The sequence below is a fragment of the Chionomys nivalis genome, chromosome 3, assembly GCF_950005125.1.
Source record: "Chionomys nivalis chromosome 3, mChiNiv1.1, whole genome shotgun sequence".
Classification (NCBI taxonomy): domain Eukaryota; kingdom Metazoa; phylum Chordata; class Mammalia; order Rodentia; family Cricetidae; genus Chionomys; species Chionomys nivalis.
In genome coordinates this window covers 57691582-57711372 of record NC_080088.1, presented here as the reverse complement: position 1 = coordinate 57711372, position 19791 = coordinate 57691582, and the positions used below count along the sequence as shown (strand labels likewise).

General features: G+C 37.6%; 1 protein-coding gene across 2 annotated transcripts in view; it reads right to left on the bottom strand.

Moving 5' to 3' along the window:
* The window catches only part of Abi3bp (ABI family member 3 binding protein), a 207210-nt gene that overhangs the window by 105202 nt on the left and 82217 nt on the right, over positions 1-19791 (bottom strand). For both annotated transcript variants that reach the window (XM_057765303.1, XM_057765302.1), the window contains exons 4-6: positions 17211-17343; positions 4251-4432; positions 3672-3727 (exon numbers count right to left, since the gene is read on the bottom strand). In XM_057765303.1, coding sequence (XP_057621286.1) covers positions 3672-3727; positions 4251-4432; positions 17211-17343 — 371 coding nt within the window. The remainder of the gene's footprint in view (positions 1-3671; positions 3728-4250; positions 4433-17210; positions 17344-19791) is intronic.

Genomic DNA, 19791 nt, shown 5'->3' with positions numbered 1-19791 from the left:
CTGTTTGTCACAAGGAATAAGAAATTAAATTCTGCTGTGGTGAAGAATCATTCATCTTTCCCAATCTCACTGAGAATGCATCCTACCATGAGGTCTTCTGACAAAAATAAATAAAAATGATTGACATACAGGGCTGAAAGAGAAAGATGAAACAGCAGCTGTATCCTGCTGTTTCTCTTCTGCAATGTAGCAGTTTTGTTTTTCATACATAATATTGACTGATCTCAAGAGACACAAAATCAAAGAGACTTTAGAGAGTATCATTATTCAATCCATGCTGCTAGGTCAACTGACCACTTAGAAAAGTGCCAAGCCTTATTGGACACCACAGAGAAGGAAAGCCCATGGAGTCTAGAGCTTAATTGTTGCAAAACTAAAAATTATAAAGGGAGATTTATATTCATCCTTTGTATGGAGAGGGAAAGGCCTTGAAAACTAGAACACAACTGACGGTATGACGAAGTCTAATCTCTGGATGCAGCCCATTTTAAGATGAAACTCTCAACAATTGCCACCAACAAACTTGATAGCAAATGTAAGGGAAAAAAAAATCTAGATGACATTACAAAGGACTCTTTGTCAATGTCATAGACGAAAGACTCTTTAGTCTATGAAGTCTTTAAACTAGTCAGGAAAAGAAAACACACACACTTCCCAATTAACAAAGAGCCACAACTAATGGCCACTAAATGGAAAACAAAAGCAAAGATAGTACCAGTTTATCAGTATTCATAGAAATGGAAATCATTATAACTTTGAAACTATTATATTAAACAAAATGTTAGCAATAGAAATACACACTATCAATAAGCAGGATAAACTCCCGTTAGCTACTTGAAAGATCAAAGTTGGGATAATATTCTTAGAAAAAAATTTGCCCATTAATACTAAAGAGCCTTAAAAACTTAAACTGTTAATAGGAATTTAATTATATCAAATTAGAAATCAATTAGAGATAATTAAAATGCCTATAACCTGGAAACTGAGCAATTTAATGAGTGTAAAGGGAATTCAGTGAGTGTAAAGAAGACACAAAGGAGCAGATCAATGTACTTAAAGAAATAAACACCTCAGTGATGCCCAAGAAACACAAAGATATGGTGGATGGAAATGATGAAGAAAATACAGAATTTAAAAATGGAATTCAATAAAGACATAGAAACAATGAAGAGAACTTATGTCTGTGGAGATGGAAGGAAAATGAAGGTCTAGTTACCAAAATGTAAAGTAATCTGAGAACACAAACCACCAAAATCAACATCAGTAATAAATACATACAATGGCCCCAGTTCTACAATTAGATGACACAGGCTTGATGTAGGTGGGTCTTCTTTCTATGTGTGCTTTCATTGGTTAATTAATAAAGAAACTGCTTGGCCTGATAGGTCAGAACATAGGTGGGTGGAGTAGACAGAACAGAATGCTGGGAAGAAGAGAAGTGAGTCAGACTCCATAGCTCTCTTCTCTGAGATGGACGCAGGTTAGAATCTTCCCGGTAAGCAAACCACCTCGTGGTGCTACATACATTAATAGAAATGGGTTAATCAAGATGTGAGAGTTAGCCAGTAAGAGGCTAGAGCTAATGGACCAAACAGTGTTTAAATGAATACAGTCTCCGTGTAATTATTTTGGGTAAAGCTAGCTGGTGGCTGGGAGCTGGGCAGTGGGAAGCGGTCCGCTACACAGGCTGGCTAAATGGATCAAAAAACAAAATTCACCTACCCATTATCTACAAGAAACACATTTGGCTTTAAAGATAGGCACAAATTTCGAGTGAAAAGGTAAAACGAGGCCAGGAAGAAAGCAGGCATCACTGTCTTAACAGCTGACAGCTGACAAAGTAGACTAAATCCAACTTAAACTAATCAGAAAAGATAAAGGTCACTTTACTCTCGTTAAGGAACAGTTAAGTAAGAAGATAGTACTATCCTAGCCCAAAATCTGGAGTATCTACTATTTCAAAAAACCCTTCTGTACATAATTTTATAAAACGCATCCTACTGAGATATTTTTTTAATGTTCATTGTCCCTCACTGTTAGAGAAATGCAAATCAAAACAACTTTGAGATTTCATCTTATGTCAGTCAGAACAAAAGGATCAAGGGAAAAACCAATGAATGCTAAAACAGATACTGGAAAAACAGAAACTTTATCTACTCTTGGTGGAACTGCAAACAGGTCCAGCAACTATGGAAATAATTCTTAAAATGCTAAAAATAAATCTGCCATATGACTTAGCTATGCTGCTCCTTGACAGATGTCCAAAAGACTCAGCATCCGACTCCACAGATGTGTGCTCAGCCATGTTCACTGATGCTCTATTCACCATAGCTAGGAAATAGAAACAACCTAAATGCCCTTCCTTCCACTGACAAATGGAAACTGAAAATGTGGTAATATATACACCATGGAATACTATTCAGTGGGGAAAAAATGAAATCATTAACTTTGCAGGTAAGTGGATGGAACTAGAAAAAAACTAGTTAGGTACCCAGACCCAGAGAAACAAGTGTGGCATGTTCTCTCTCATTGGGGGCTCCTAGATACAAATCTTCAGATATGAGTACATATTCTGGAGTAACTATAGATGAAAAGAAAGTAAAACAGAACCTCTGCCAAGGTAAGAGAGCTGGGAGCAATAGAGGTGGAATAGCACGGTCCACGTGACACAGTCAATCAAGTCAGTATCCAGTTCCTAATTCTCTCACCCTGGTGCCCCTTCTATCTGCTCACTAATGTAGCATGCTTCACCTTACACTTGAGCATGTGATATGAAATGCTAACACCTCTTCCACTGATGGCTTTAACAATGTCTTACATTATCCATGACTGATTGAACGACTCCTGAGGACACATAGGCTGAACTGAGAGAAAACGGTGAAAACATATAACCCTTCAGAGCATCAGTAAGGACTGGAGGTGGAAACTGTAAGGCTCAAAACACACACAAGCATTTACTGAACTGAGCAAAGGCCAGGCACATTTCAAAACCAAACTGGCTGTTTTATCACTGCAAACACAGAACAATTTGAACTTTATCAGTGTACCTAGAATATGTAGCTATCCATAAGCTCTTAAAGTGTTACATAAAAAACAATCTATCAGTGGTCAATAACAATTGTTGCTCTTCTAGAGGACCTGGATTTGATTCCCAGAACCCGCACACTAGGTAGCTCATAGAGCTGCCTTAACCTCCAGTTCCAGAGAATCTGATGTCCTCTTCTGGCCTCCACAGGCACCTGCACACATATGTTGTACACACACGTGTGCACGTCTCTCTCTCTCTCTCTCTCTCTCTCTCTCTCTCTCTCTCTCTCTCTCTCTCTCTCTCTCTCTCTCTCACACACACACACACACACACACACACACACAAAGGCACACAGGCAGAATGAACAAAATTTTGAATACTCTAAAATATTCAAATACCAGAATCACTGCATTGAATCTTTGAATTGGAGAGCTTCAAACAAACGAGGAAGGATTTGGGATCTTATTTCTATCATTTTCAAAACAAAAAGCAGCTAATTCCTAAATCATTGAGCATTTCACCCAGTGTCCAGTAGATAACCTCAGTACCTCATGGTAGGGTGATCTCCTGCATCTAAGTAGAAACATAACGCAGTTATGATAGTTTTTAAAGATAAATCTTAAAAAAATAAATCGACACCTACCACTGTGTGTATCTGGTCATAAGTGCTTTGGATCTTCCCATTTACTTTGTTTTTACCTGAAAATAAGAAGGAAATGACATTACTTTTATTCTTCTTACTCTTAATTCTAGCTCACCGTGGAGATAATTCCAAGCTACACTCTCTATTTTGGCATGTAGCTTCACTTACTATCATTTGAAATATTGGTTCCAATGATGTGTGAGCACAGGTAAGGAAGAGACGTTCAGGGCTTCCGTAGCAGGCTATGTCTACCTCCACTGCCTAGCACCCCATGTGATATTACAAATGCTGGCATTGCATTTGTTTAGCTCAGCTACTCTTTGTATGTCAAAGATATATTTAAAAATACTATAATGACTGGAGCCATCAAGTTGTTCATTATCTATTTTTTTAAAAAAACACATTATAAAATATTCTGAAATATCAATATTTAAATTCTATCCATTTTGTATTTTCTTAAACACTAGAACATGTTAACTATTGGAAATGAATTTATCTCATATTATACAGCTAGTGAAGTGACTTAAAGTAGCCAATTAGAAAAGAATGAATGCTATATTGGATCAAGTGGATACTCACTTCCAACAATAGTCTTATGGTTGAAAATCTTGCTCCAAATTCCACCCTCTACATTGTCTTTCACACCAAATTCATATACCGTGTTGGGCTTGAGATTTTCCACAATTGTTTCAGTAGCTGGACAGAGTTGAAAAATCCATTTCTTTTCTTTATCTTTTTCTCTATATCGAATTGTATAAAATCTGTTGAATAATAAAAATACAATGTTTGAGAAATACAGGGATATGCAAAACATAACTCTAAGTTTCTAAGATTCATTTTACTTGCATGTACATGCAACTCTATTAGTGTATTTGCACATGTGTATACAGGCACATGTATGTCTGAACCCAGAAAACACCACTGGATATTTCAGGACTAAGGTTACACACGTTAGCAGGATGCATGGCTAGCTACATAGGTGCTTGGGTCTGCACTCAGGTCCTCATGAATGGCAGTTAACAGTTCTTAATTGCTGAGTCATCTATCCAGCTCCCTCAAGTTTCTTAACACATAAGAGACTCCATTAAATGTTGGGTTGTCTAGAATTTTTTTAAAGCTTAAGAAAACATGTGATGTGTGCCTTTGTTCTAAAATTTAAATCACAAGTCGGCTTACCATGTAGCAGCATAGTTAGGTGGCAACAGAACTTCAGAATTCTCAGTGCAATTATTAACCACTTAGAGAAGTGAAAGAGAAAATGCTAGAGCCGGGCGGTGGTGGCGCACGCCTTTAATCCCTGCACTCGGGAGGCAGAGGCAGGCGGATCTCTGGGAGTTCGAAACCAGCCTGGTCTACAAGAGCTAGTTCCAGGACAGGCTCCAAAGCTACAGAGAAACTCTGTGGAGAAGAAAGAGAGTCAGAAAGATATCTAGATAGATAGATAGATAGATAGATAGATAGATAGATAGATAGATAGATAGATAGATAGATAGATAGATAGAAAGATAAAATGAGATAGAGATAGATGCTAGATAGTAATTCCTTTCCAGTTGTATAGAGAACAGAATCCAGGTATTATAAATAGTGCACTCAAGCTTTTGCACTCCATGAAAAGTGCAACAAAAGTAATACTTTTCAATTTGGTAGAAGATAAACCTGAGGATTTATTTATGTTATATACAGGACTACTTTTTAGGAGCAAAACACAGTTATTGTGATTTTTCTTAAAAATAGCAAAATTAGTAGTTAAGCTAGAGATATGGTAAGAATATAGAACATAAATTAAGATCATCATTACTTGCTTCAGGCTGCCTAATCCTCCAGTTTAGACGCCACAGTAAGCCAGTCCCTTGTGGGTGTCCACAGAAGTAGGTCCATTCCACTTTGACTGAGGTCAGAGAGCTAAGCCTACTCTTGCTCTTTCAAAGTTATTGAGAGGAAGTCTGACTTAAGGAGTGGCTACAAACAAGATATCCTGACCTAGGGTGTGGTTACTTGATTTTTGAATATTAAGATGGCCCGTAGGGGTGGATTCACTCCACACTGACCGAAGGTCAGATAATCCAAGCCTATTCCTCCTCCTTCATTTTTAAAGCAGGAGGTTTGACCCAGGGAGTGGTTGCCTACAGGATACTGGATCTAAGGTGTTGTCATTGCACATCCTGCCTAAAACATCAGAATGCTCAACTCAGGAAATAGCAGTTTGATGTCTCAGGTATTGAAGCAAGTGATTGTTCTGTTTGTCCTTTGAGTCATGTTAAAGCAGTCTTTTAGACGCCTTCTTCCCCCATTTTTGCACTGAAGTATATAAGCATTTAGAAAATAAACATGGACATATTTAATATTCACTAGGTTGCCCTCCCAGTACTATCCTATGTCTCTGTATTTCTTTCCTATCTTTATTCCTCTTGCCTAACATTTCTAATCCACATGCCCCTACCCTGAAACAGATAAGCCCGTCAAGACTGGACCCCGACAGATGTCATCCCAATGTGCAGCTAAAGCAGATGTCACCCCAGCACTAGGCTTTGCATGTCAAGGCTATGCTAGGTTTGACTGTCTCAATTAGTTATCACAAAAGATATCTTGAATGGCAGAAATTATTAATATTGTTTTGTGAATGTAAACACTGGATTTCAGAACCAGCGCCTAATACTGGCTTTCCCAGTATTGCCAGCAAGTGTCTTTTATCTCAGTTGGTGGAAGAATGACGACAGTTCAAAGAAAGCTCCATTGGCTCTGTTTTTAGCAGCCTCACTAAGCCAGGCTGCAGGTCAGAAGAGTGAGTGTCACACTACTCTACAGACCGGTAAGAACGAACGGACAGAGCAGGTCACCAACATAGGTGCACACAAATGCCACACTGGATAAAAGGGCACACTGCAAAGTGAACTGCAGGCTTTCACATCGTTTACAGAGCTATGAACGTGAATTTTCATATTACTATTCTTAATGGTATAAGGAGGTTAACAGATAGCAGGAGAATGTCCTAGTTATAGTAGAGCTTTGAGGGCTTGTGAACAGGTGAGGAGAAAAACAATATCAGAGGTGGTTGGTGTTGACAGCTAAGTGATTCCTTTACATCTTTAAATATGCATTTATAACCAGTAACAAAATAGCTGCACACATGATGGTGTGAACACACAGTAAGTATATATTACTTTAGGGCTCCTAAAATACCTTTACATATGTTTTTCTCAAAATTTAGAATGATTCCCCCTACTCCACACCTTTCAAAGCTAAATGAACTAAAATTCAGGTTAACTGGTTTTATTTATGAATTTTAAGGTCACTCACTCAGACTAAAAACATTGACCAGATACCCCCTAATGACTAAGTTTACTTGAATGTTCTCCAGTTTCTCTAGGTGCACTTTCTTAAAGATACAAATACAGTGGCCTAGAAACTTAGGAAGTGGGAGCCAAGACTGAAGATAAAGTGTGGACTTTGCAAAATAAAAAGGTATAAGCTTTGTTTAAAAATATCTGAGAATTTTCATATAGCAATGGCAGGGTATTAAGCCAGGATTTAGCACTTCTAAGGATATGTAGTGGAGAATCTATGCCCAGCTCTGATATCTATAAAGTCATCAGGGGCCTTCCAGGTTGGTAACTTAGCGGAGAGTCTTTGTATACATAGCCTACTTTCTCACTAGTTGCAGAGTCTAGAAAGACTTGTACCCAGTCACTAGCTTGCTTTTTTTTTTAACCAGTAAAAGCTACTGTGGACTCCAATCCCCATTCCAAAATAGCAGAAAGTCCAGTGAGTGAAAGAGACTATTCCAGCCAGAACATTCATTGCTACCAGTAAAAAAATGTTATATGATAGAGTCCTCTGTGTCTTGTAAGTCAAACTCTCAATAGTGATTCATGAAATGCATCACTTGACAAGTATGCTACATGGAATTCTTGTTACCCTCCCCCTTTCCACTCTATCCTGGCTCCTAAAGGACCCTAGAGAAATCCTGAGAAGCTAAAATCAGACTGGATGGGCCCCGTGACTCTGCCTTTCTAGTTCAGATATATTCCTGAGGATTTAACTTCAGGCATGAGTCAGGATCCCAATGCTAGCTGAGCTGCCAAGATTCACATTCACGGCTTTCCAATCAGCTTGATTTTATATAGTTTTCCAACAAAGAAAATGGGACAAAATGCTCCATGGTTTTCAAAGATCCTCAACCTCATGTTAAAAAACAAATCAGTTTGTAAAGTTCTTCTATTTCAATTACAATACCCTCTCTCATACCGATTTTTTCATGTATACAAGCTTCCACGCCTCCTCCACTACATCAGTCAAACTGGCCTTTCTCAACATTTAAGTTGATAAATGCATAAGGTAGAAGATGCTAAGTCTTGAAGAGTAGGTGTTATGCTGAAAGAGTGAATTGAATTCTTCTTGATTTTAAAACAAACTGTGAGCCTCTTGACACTGCTTCATAACCTGACACTCAGCGGGTGTTCTGTAAAGATTGTGCAATGAACAGAAGCGATGTCTTGTTTCTCCTCGGGTCATTTTAAAATTAGATTATAAGTGCTCTCAATACGGTATTCCAACCGTCAGCAAAGACCAATTTAAGCTACTGGGTCTACAATTACATTTTGCGACTTTTCATAAGGCTCACTCAACAAAATAAACTATTTCCCTAAAATGGTAACCAGTTGAGACAAAATACAATAAAATCTTGCTTGTGTTGCAGATCTGTGATTCTCACTCACTGATTCCAGTTAGTCTGTTGGTAAAATCTTAGCAAAGCCAGACTTTATAGAATTAGAAGTGGCCCCAGAGCAGCTAGAGCTGAATAATAAAATCCCTCATCTTGTTTTTTGAGCCCCAAGCCATACTTCTGGTCTGTCTTGAATTCTCTTTCTGCTGTGGTGTTTGGCAAAAGTAGATGAAAATAAACATAAAAAGACCCAGAATCAGAGAACAGTCAATTTAATATTTCTCAAGATTTTTAAACTTGTTTTTCTATATATTCACCATAATCCATAGTCAACATTCTCCTCATTGTCTGAGAACTTTCAGGATCAAATGTTGGTTGTGTGGATTTTATGAATGATTAAGTTTGAGCACAACCATATGGGAAGGCTCTGTGTCTTTTTAAAATACAGAGAGCAATCTGGAGCATGGTGGTTCTCACTTGCAATTGAAGCACTGAGCTTGTAGGGTCCCAAGTGCAAAACTACCTTAGGTTACACAGTAAAAACTTCTTCTTCTTTTTTTTTTTTTAAAAAAAAAAAAAGCACAGTGCCTTAAAAAGTAGTTGGTGATTTAACTATTAGCCCACTCTCAAAAATAGCATGACTTCTGGGGAGCTGTCCCTTCACACACACACACACACACACACACACACACACACACAAATTTTCTCAAAAGGTTTTCGACTAAACACATTTTGAGACTCTGTTTAGAAAAATTTATTTTAACCACAGATTAATATTCTATTCTAAAACCCTGCCTGGTGCAAAAACTGAATTTGTGTTGTGGCAGCTGGCAGTGAACTATACTTAGGGGAAAGGAAAGAACATCAAATTTAAGGTATTCTTTGCAAACTCTCCCATCATTAGCCGCTTTATACTATACTCTTTCAACAAGACCTGAATTTGATACAACTGTGTTTCTGAAAATATGAGCCCTGTATATTCTCCCCATCCTTGTATCAAAGGATTCCTCCCAACATCCTTTTTGTTAACGTTCTTTCTTTACAGTGATTGGACAGAAATTCTGCTTTCACTCCATCCTCTCAGTGATCTCTCCCTCTTTTATTCTAATTTCAGCAGAGTAGACTTCTTGGTAATATATACCACATTATTACTTATAAGCACATCACCCTTTCTTTTGACTTTCCAAAGAAGGTGTGTAGTTGTTTTGGGACCTACCAAAGCAACAATAAAATGAACCCTGTCACTGTATTTCAATACAAGCAGTCTACTGTTTTCCACCTTCTTAATAATAAAAATATTCACATCCCTTTATACTCTGGTGTGTGCCATCTTTAGCAGACTGAATTCTCTAATGATAAAATACAATGAATAAACTAAGCTTCTGTAAGTTTCACATCTATCTTAAAATCTTCCCTGAGTCCTGTCCCTTGCATGATCCACATTTCTGCGAATTTATCAGTCCCCCTTCCCTACATGTCTAATCTTGTTTCAGATCCATGTATTTTTCCCCACATTATTTCTCATGCAGTCATTTTTCCTTTTCTTCAAAACATTTAGTATATTATTTTTGAATGCTTGTGGTAAATTTCAAACTGATCATCTGGCCAATAATTCTATAAAGAAGATAATACTTAGAAACTTCTACTGGATTTAATAATTAACAAATCACTTATGACAAACACACCTCAGTAAAAACAGAGGAAAAAGTATGTAAGCCAACAAAAATGGATGGGAAAGCTGTGAAAATCAAGAACATAAGAAAAGCCTTGACGATTAAGAGGTTGAAAAGAAGTGTGGAAGAGAGAACAGGACCACGAGACATTGTCATGGTTACACAAACCGTGAGTCTCTTTGCATGCAGGAGGCAGGATACCAGTGGAAATGAAGGAGCAACTGAGAGAGAGAAGAGACTGACCACCAAGGAACCAAATGCTTAATGGATATGAGAAAAAATGGAATCAGGAGTAGTGAAGTCAGAAGTGTGATCCTTGGATGAGAGAGATGTGAGCAGAGGTCAGGATGAATTTGGAATGGAGGAGTAAGCTGACAGTGATCAGTCCAGATTTCCTCAGTATTGTTTAAGGTAGGTGGCCTAAGATATGGAAAAGAGCCAAGGAACATGGCTAGTGTGCTACTGTCAAGATATGGAGTATAGAGACATGCTTTGGTTGGGACTGTCTGTGTGGGAACAGAGAAGGAAAAGATGAGGATGCAGATATGAGTACTTCTCGACAAAACCATATGATTTGCACACTATAGAAAATGAAATACAAAAAGTAAATGAATATACAAGTTAGGGTGTAAGGAGAATTTCAATATATTTCAAAGTAATAAGAGAAGTGAGATGATGTTTCCAGAAAAGGGGTATCAGTTCAATTTTGTCAGGTTGATTTTGAGGTAACACATAACAGAAAATAAGGACAGTTCCCTGCTTAACCACCAGCCTGGGAACAGGATCCTACTGTGACAGAATACTATAATACAAGGTAAAACAAGTAACAAGACTCCATGTTCAATCAAGTGAGAATTTACAGGCAGGGGAAAAGTCTACTTCTTAGAGAATCTAGAAGAAAAAATTATAATAAAATTTATAGCCCTCTTGAATAACCAAAATTCATATAAACAAATGAAGCATAAAAATGTTAGAGAAATAAATTATAAAGCTTAAAAAGCCATCTTAAAAGCCTTGACAAACTGGAGGAATGGGGAAGACAAAGAAGCAATCAATGTTAAATCTAATTTTGGCTAAAAAAAAATAAATCTTATCCTTCTTCTACATCAGCTTGGCAAGTTCTTGTTTGGTCTTAGACTGAGGACAAATGTAACCTTCTTCATTCAAAGACCAATGTGCACAAAATCATAAACGAAACACATCTACTCTCCAGCATGAACTGAGGAAAGAATCCAAAATCGTGGGAGACCCAGACAGATGCGTGAGAGCACAGCTAGAAATAAGCCGCAAAGCTAGGGCAATAGCCCATGAATACACCCAAGCGTAAAACAGAGCACAAGGTGTCCTTATTGGAAACTTACTAAGTCAGAGCTTTAATATGGAAAGCCCAAACTCAAGGCATAGGAGAATAACTTGTCCAAAAACATTCTCTGCATGGTATAATGGAGGTTTCTAGAAACCAACTTGAAATTTTTTATAAATCAATCTTTACAGAAGGTTTATTGGTTTAAAGTAACCCCATTTGTGTTTCTGTGGCAATCCAAGGGCAGTCAGATTCCAGTGGCTATTAAAGAAGGTATTGCTGAAAGAAAATCTCAGCTATATTGGTCTTCTAATTTTTAAGACATAATCATCCCCTTTAGCTGTTATTGTTTATTCTAACCCATTGGATTCGTCTAACTTCATAAAAATACAGCAAGACTAGATGACAGGAGATTTTTCCAAGTCTGTTTCGAATTACTGCCTTTCTGGTAGAGGCATTTGGGTGCTTATAATGTGTACAGTAATTTTGGTGCTTTTTTAAAAAATTGTTTTCATTGAGCTACATATTTTTTTTCACTCCTCTACCTTCCTTGCCCCTTCTCATGATCCCCACACTCCCAATTTACTCAGGAGATCTTGTCTTTTTCTACTTCCCTTGTAGATTAGATCCATGCATATCTCTCTGAGGATCCTCTTTGTTGTCTAGGTTTTCTGGAATTGTGAATTGTAGGCTGGTTTTTCTTTGCTTTATGTCTAAAAGCCACTTATGAGTGAATGTATATTATATTTGTCTCTCTGGGTCTAGGTTACCTATCTCAATATGATGTTTTCTAGATCCATCCATTTGCCCACAAATTTCAAGATTTTATTATTTTTTCTGCTATGTAGGACTCCATTGTGTAAATGTATCACATCTTTTTTATCCATTCTTTGGTTGAGGGGCATTTAGGCTGTTTCCAGGTTCTGGCTATGACAAATAATGCTGTTATGAACATAGTTGAGTACATGTCCTTGTGGTATGATTATGATTGAGCATCCTTTGGGTATTTACCCAAAAGTGGTGTTGCTGGGTCTTGAGGCAGGTTGTTTTCTAATTTTCTGAGAAATCGTCTTACTGATACACAAAGGGACTGTACCAATTTGCACTCCACCAGCAATGTGGCAGTGTTCCCTTTACCCCACAGTCTCTCCAGCATAAGTTGTCATCAGTGTTTTGATCTTGGCCAGTGTAAGACAGACTCTCAGAGTTGTTTTGATTTGCATTTCTCTGACGGCTAAAGATGTTGAACATTTTTAAGTGTCTTTTAGCCATTTTAGATTCATCTTTTCAGAGCTCTCTGTTTAGATCTGTACTCCATTTTTATTGGATTATTCATTCTTCTGATGACCAGTTTCTTGAGTTCTTTGTATATCTTGGGGATCAGCCCTCTGTCCAAGCACAAGGCATTTTTTTCAAGCACAACAAAAGCTTAGAATGTCAGCTCATTACTAACTGTGCCGACTTGGGAGCAAAGATGCCTGGAAAAGCAGACTTCACAAGTACTTAAAATACTCCTTTTCAGCCATGACTCTTGAATTCTTATCCAAGTCATACCTTAACAGGTCCCTATTTTTCTAACTCCGATTAGAAAAGATGCAATCGTTTTGATATGATACTTACAGAGTCTTTTGAAAACTTTACTCAAAGCAGAATTTTAATACTGCAATTTGATATCCATGACTCTATTGATTTAATGACATGGGCAGGGCCAGAATTGGTGAGCCAGAGGTAAGAGTGAGATGTATTTACGATCTGAGTCAGACGAGCCTTAGAGTCTATGGCGTAGCTCTCAGGCATCTGCTCCGACATTCTCTAAAACGCTCTGTCCATCTCTGCTGCCAGCTGTGGCAACCTCTGTCCATCAGAACCAAGAGTAGATAAATTGTTCATGGAAAAGTCAGCTTTACTCAAGCGTAAATAAGGGAAGTCACAAGGCGCTGGAAGGCACTGCTGCACATGCTCCAAGAATTTGCCTGGCTGCTACTGATCTTGGTGGAAAGCACCACCCCGAGGGTTCATCAAGCGAGCTGAGCAACCATTAAAACCAAACTGGGTTTTGCTATAAGACTATCAAATTCCCTTCCTCTTTCTCGTCTTCTATCCCTCACTCCTCTTTTTTTTTTAAAAAAAAAAATTTGGTTTGGTTTTTTGGCGGGAGGGGAAGCAACTCCAACCCGCACATTATTTTCTCAGTGTTGGCACACTGAACTACTCCACTAAGAGCTGGAATTATTGTAAAACAAATATGCACTTTCAAGAGTATTTTCCAAGTAAAATAAGTCATGGGCTTAGTGGTGGGTGAAATAAGGAATATTTCAGATTTTTTGAAACATTTAAAAATTATTTTTTTTAAAAAAAGAGTTTTGGAAATAATCATCCACACACTTTTTTCCAAGTACTCTATTCCTTGAGGACCATCGGCACAGGAAGGAAAATTGGATTTCATTTCTTTTCAGCTTAGATTTCCTAATCAGAGTAATTTTAAAGGTACTTTTGAGAACTCGCAAAGATTTTAAAAGGCTTTTCATTTCAGCTCAGTTTAAACAAGAGTAAAACTGTACAAAAATGATCTCACAGCCCCAAAGTTCAGCTATTCTTAATGCAAGGGAAGTGCATGTTAAGTGTGTTAAGTGTAATGGCTCAATACTACTCCAGGAGAGCTATGATGAAAAAGGCCACAGCACAAAACGTTAAGAGGATTTCCAGCAAGCAGAGTTCTCACAGCCTGATTAAGGGAATGTAGGCAAAGTCAGAAAGACAGTTAAATATGCATCCTGCATGCACTCCTGCAATGCAGCAGCTCCAACTGGAGGAACTTTTGGCCCAAGAAATTAGATCATACATTCAAAGTCTTGTATGAGGATGTTTATAGAAGCTATAAACTTAAAAACAATCACCAACACAGTTTAATTTTTATTTTTATTTTATGTGCATTGGCATTTTGTCTGTATGTACATAGTAGCGTCATGGGTGTGCAATGCCCTCAGAGGACAAAAAAAGGTGCCATATCCTCTAGAACTGGAGGAAAGATGGTTATAAACTGCCATGTGGGTGCTGAGAGTTGAAACCTGGTCCTCTGAGAGAGCAACTAGTGCTCTTAACCACTGAGACATCTCTCCAGCCTCATTGATAGAATTCTTGTGCCTACTGGCAGAATATATAACAAACTAGAATAGGTACATACTGGAATGCTACTCGGGAATAAAATAAGTAATAGCTGTTTAACACCTGCAATGTTAGAAATGAAATTTTAAAGAATGCTAAAGGAATACAGACCGACCAACCCTCCCATGCAATGTGATCCCATTCATACAGATTTCATGAGGAGGCAAAACTAATCTATAATGGTAAAAATCCAATTAGGGGATGTTTCTGGGGGAGGGTACTTTCTGGAATTCTTTTTTGTTGTTGTTTCTTATTTTTTTTTGAAAATTTAATACAATATGATTCAATCATACTCACTCTTCCCCTCCAAATCCTCCCAGATCGATCCTCACTTCCTACCCACAGGCTGATAATGTTACAAGACTAATCACAAGCTAATAAATAAAATATCCCAGTGCAAAGAAAAGGTTTCTTCTTTTGGATGTTGGCCAATGAGCTCCCACAGACACGCAAACATCATAGGCCATTGCCACTGGTCATTGTTATGCTTCAGAACGTGACAATAAGACCCTACTGCTGGAGTTGTAGAACATGGAGACACCAAGCTGGTCCTGATTTAAAGATTCATCCCTACTGGCTGGCTTTCATAGTGCTTGAAATTGCTGTGCATTCTACCGGGGGGGGGGGGGAGGGGACAAAACATCATCTTACCTGGCTGTGATCCTTGAGAGCTACAACAATGACTGGCCTTGCAAGACATGTTCACCAGGACAATTGTGGAATGAACATCATTGGAGTAACTAACCACTTTCTGGTGGATTTAAAGCTCACACCAAAGGATGAAACCCATACCTGGTACCATTAATAGGTCAAGAACCTTGTGATAGATAGGTCATAGGCCTTTATCAAGAACCCACTACTAGTATAATGATGAATGGACATAGTATCAATCAGACTCCTAATGATTTATCCTTATATTCATAAATGAGTGCGTCTCTCAACCCTCATCAAAGAAACATCTATTTGCAGTAGGTGAGACCCACGACTGCACAATGTGTGGAGAATAAGATACTGTGTTCTGTTTCTTAATGCTATCAAATATAAAATATCAAAATTTATAACTCAAACTGTACCAGTTTTACAGATTTTACTGTGTTTAAATTGTATGTTGCATTTTTTTCTTTTAAGGTAGGAATGCAACTTTTCTCAAATTTGAAGTAATTTCTAGTGTATTTAAAACAAGAACTACAGAAACCCCTTTTTAAAGGTCTTGAAACTTGAAATTTTTTCAAACTTATAGGGTTATAACTTTTGAATTTTGATACTTACATAGTAAATAATTATGAGAAGCAAATACTCTACTTAAACCATTTAGGGTCATGGTTCAGTGTTTAACACATTGCTCATTTCAGACAGGGCCAAAGATTGTATGGGGTTTAAGGACAAATGAGTTACAGTTACCTGAAAACATAGCTGGCTGTTTTGATTGTTCTGACAAAGAACATCTCTTTGTGTCACCTCTCTGTGTCACCTCTCAGTGGCACCCCTCTTAATTCTCCACGTGTGTACACATTTTCTAAGCCAGTCTTCATTAATATCAGTGGGCATCAGAATGTAGAATTCTTGTTGAAACAGATGGTTGAGACCCACACTTAATTTCTGACCCAATGATTTTCACGGTGGGCAGTCTTAAGTTTGCATGTTACATGTTCCCCAATGATGGCAATAATGTAGTTTGATCACACTTCAAGGACTTCTGCTTCAAACACTCTTGAATTCTCAGAATAAATATCAATACTTAGGAGGAGGAGGCAGGAAGATCAATGAGTTCAAGGTCCCCTGAGTTACACAGTAGGAGCTCATCTCAAAGTGCTGAATTTTTTTTTAGTACTAGCATCCACTAACAACTGCAATTATCATTAAAAAGAAAATACTTTTGCTGGGTGGTGGTGGTGCGCACCTTTAATCCCAGAACTCGGGAGGCAGAAGCTGAGGGATCTCTGTGAGTTTGAGGTCAGCCTGGTCTACAAGAACTAGTTCCAGGACAGCTAGGGTTGTTACACAGAGAAATCCTGTCTCAAAAAACAAAACAAACAAAACAAAACACAAAAAAACAAAACAGTAAGTACTTTCAAGAATCAATCACTGAGCAAAGTAAGTCACAGGCTTAGTAGTAAGTAAAATAAGGAATATTTCTGATTATTTGAAAGGATACATACACATGCACATACACACATATGTATATATATTATACTATATGCACACATATATGTATATATACATATGCGTGTATAGCATATACACACATATACACACATATCACTACACATGCATAAAGAGACATATATGTGTCATATGCGTATTATATAATATATACATATGCACACATATATATATCACTGCACATGCATAAAGAGACACATATATATGTGTTTTGTGTGAATGCATATATATGTGTGTGTGTATATATATCCTTTATACCTTTAGTTTACTCATCTGTGCTCTCTGCATGATACTGCCCATTCTGTATGATATTGCCCATTTGGTATATTCTCCTCCCCTTGTGTTTGCTCCTTTGCTGATAAACATACATACATATGTTTTCTACTCAGATCCTAACTTTGTCAATGGCAGGGTCCCTGTACTAGGTGTCTATGTATTCTTCATAACTAGAACAATTATGTAACTAATAGGTGATAAGTAAATGCTAAGGATCCAAAAGTTTCTACATTTTTCTGAGCATGTGTCAACGCTTTCAAAAGTAATAAAAAATAATTTCCATTATGGGGAATTACCTGTCATTAGGACAGTGACTTGGTAATGTCCAGTCATGGTGTGGATTGATGAGGAAACCCCAGGACAGGAAGACTGAACTTGGTGTCAAAGTACCAACCACAAGCTGGAGAGGTTTTCGTGAGCGAGATTTCCCTGTGGAGGCAGCACAAGGTTAATTCCAGACACTGTATCTTTTTTAACTTAATTTTTTATTGACTTTTTTTGGGGGAATTTCACATCATACACCCCAATCTCAGTCCTTCCATATCTGCTCCTCACCCCCATAGCATCCCCCAAAAAGAAAAATTTTTAAAAAAATACTAATTTAAAACAAGTTCACTTCTCCATCTTTCCTGCCCCCCCCAACCTCTTCATTCACCTTGGTGTCCCTGGGAGCTGCAGTGAGGACACAGTACTTTTTGATCAATGTTTTGAGTAAAATGCATGCACAAAGAAGACTTGGTTGGATGATATTCCTTTCCTTCTTGGTTTAGCTATTATCATGTCAAGATATTTTTGAGTCATTTCTGGACTTTATGAGAGTGTTTTTAAAAATAATATAATTTTTATCAATTCTTTGAGAAGTTCATAGCTTTTCATATAGTCTACAAACAGATTTTTGACCATGAGTTTAAACATGAATCAAAGGAAATACTTTATTGTTCTTGGGTGTGTATGTTTATATATGTATATATGTGTGTGCATGTGCATGTTTATATATATATGCATATATATATAAACCATGTGCAATCATATCTAGCTTTAGTTTTCCTGTGAATCCATCATTATGGAGGTGTTGGCTCCCATACACACACTTACATCTCTGTGTATATACACATTCGGTTTGTTTCACTTCTTCCATGGATAAATAAAAAATGTTCCTTTTAGTTCAGTGGTTCTCAACCTGGTGGGTTGTGAGCCTTTTGGGGGTCACATATCAGGTATCCTGCCTCTCAGATATTTACATTACAAATCATAACAGTAGCAAAATAGCAGTTATAAAGTACCAAAAGAATAAGTTTCTGGTTGGGGTCATCACGTCATGTGGAACTATATTTAAAGGATTGCAACATTAGCAAGGTTGAGAACTATTGTTTTAGACTGAATTAATATCCTCCAAAAAGAATGTAACATTTTTATGGAAGTTGTACGCCATATTTTTTAAAATCTAATCTTAGAGTGTAAAACCCCTTGCTATAACATTATAATAAGCATATGCTTACAGTAAGCCCACAGATGGAAGGCTGCATACATTTTACATGACACTGCAAGTTGGGAGTCACACAGGAAGTGCAGTTGTTCTGATGGGACTAATAATATTTGAGAAACACCACAGGTTATGCTGATGAATAAATATAGAGTCTTTTCAAACTCACGGGGGTAAGGGTGTGGGTGTAGGCACTTCAATTTCAAAAATTATTTGAAACTATAGAAATGTGAAGTCAGGAAAAGGAAGGGGTTTGAATACAGGTTTAATCAGGGAAATAAAATCCAGATTTGAAAAATAAGTCTCATAAAACTGCACCGTCACCCTCTTTACCCCATGAGACTGGGCATACTGTGATGATTGTAGGAAGAACTTCTGTTTTCTCAGTCTAATGGGCTTGGAACAACACAGCACAGTGCCTGGGACCTTTATTAAAGTGTATAAGACAGGATCCCATAAGCAAGCGCAATGGTGATTATTTGAATCAAACACTCTTGAAAACTGCCATATCTGTTTCTTTAAGTTCTGTCAGTTATGACTCCAGGAAGAAAGCCTCTGGATCCAGAATGCACACAATGTAGTGAAATAAAACATATAATTCTAATAAGGTTGACTTATTTATGGGGTGCCGTAGCTTTCAAAATTTGCATACACTGTGTAACGTTCAAAGCAAAGTAAATCTGTATCCTTAAACAACTGTCATTTCCTTATGATGAAGTATCAACACCTTCAACTTTTAAAAAATAAACAGAAATTTTTAGTACATATGGCTGTATGACTTGAGTGAGTGTCCCCATGCTGAAAGCTTGGTTTTTATATCATGCTGCTCCTGGGAGTTACTACAAGAAGTAAGCCATAATGGGACAGGTTTAGATCTTTGGGGTCTGCCCTAAAAGGACTATAGAATCCTAGTCTCTTTCCCTTTCTGGTTTTTTTTTTTTTTTTTTTTTTTTTTGCATTCTGATCAGAAGGTGAGCATTAATGCCCTAAAGAATGGGATAATCCAGTGATTATCCAGTGATTATGGAATCAAACTTCTACACTTGATCTCAGCCAAAAGGCTGAGAAGTGATGGAATCAAACTTCTAAAACTAAGGTTATCTTGGGTATTTGACATAGTAACAGAACACTAGAAACTTAGAGAATTTGACCTCTTAAGGATGTCTAAAGTCATTTATGGATATCATAACAGTTGATGGCTGCAAACACTCATGTGCTCTCCTCTATAAGCTTTTCAGAGGCATCTGTCACCGTGCCCTGCAGATGGTGATTTGAGTGGTCTACAGTTGACCTCCAAGGAGAAGAGATGAGAGCCTTGACTGAAGGTAGGGGGCACACACGGCTTAGAAACAAACACTGAGGTAATTATATTATTCTTCTCTTACTGAGTTGAC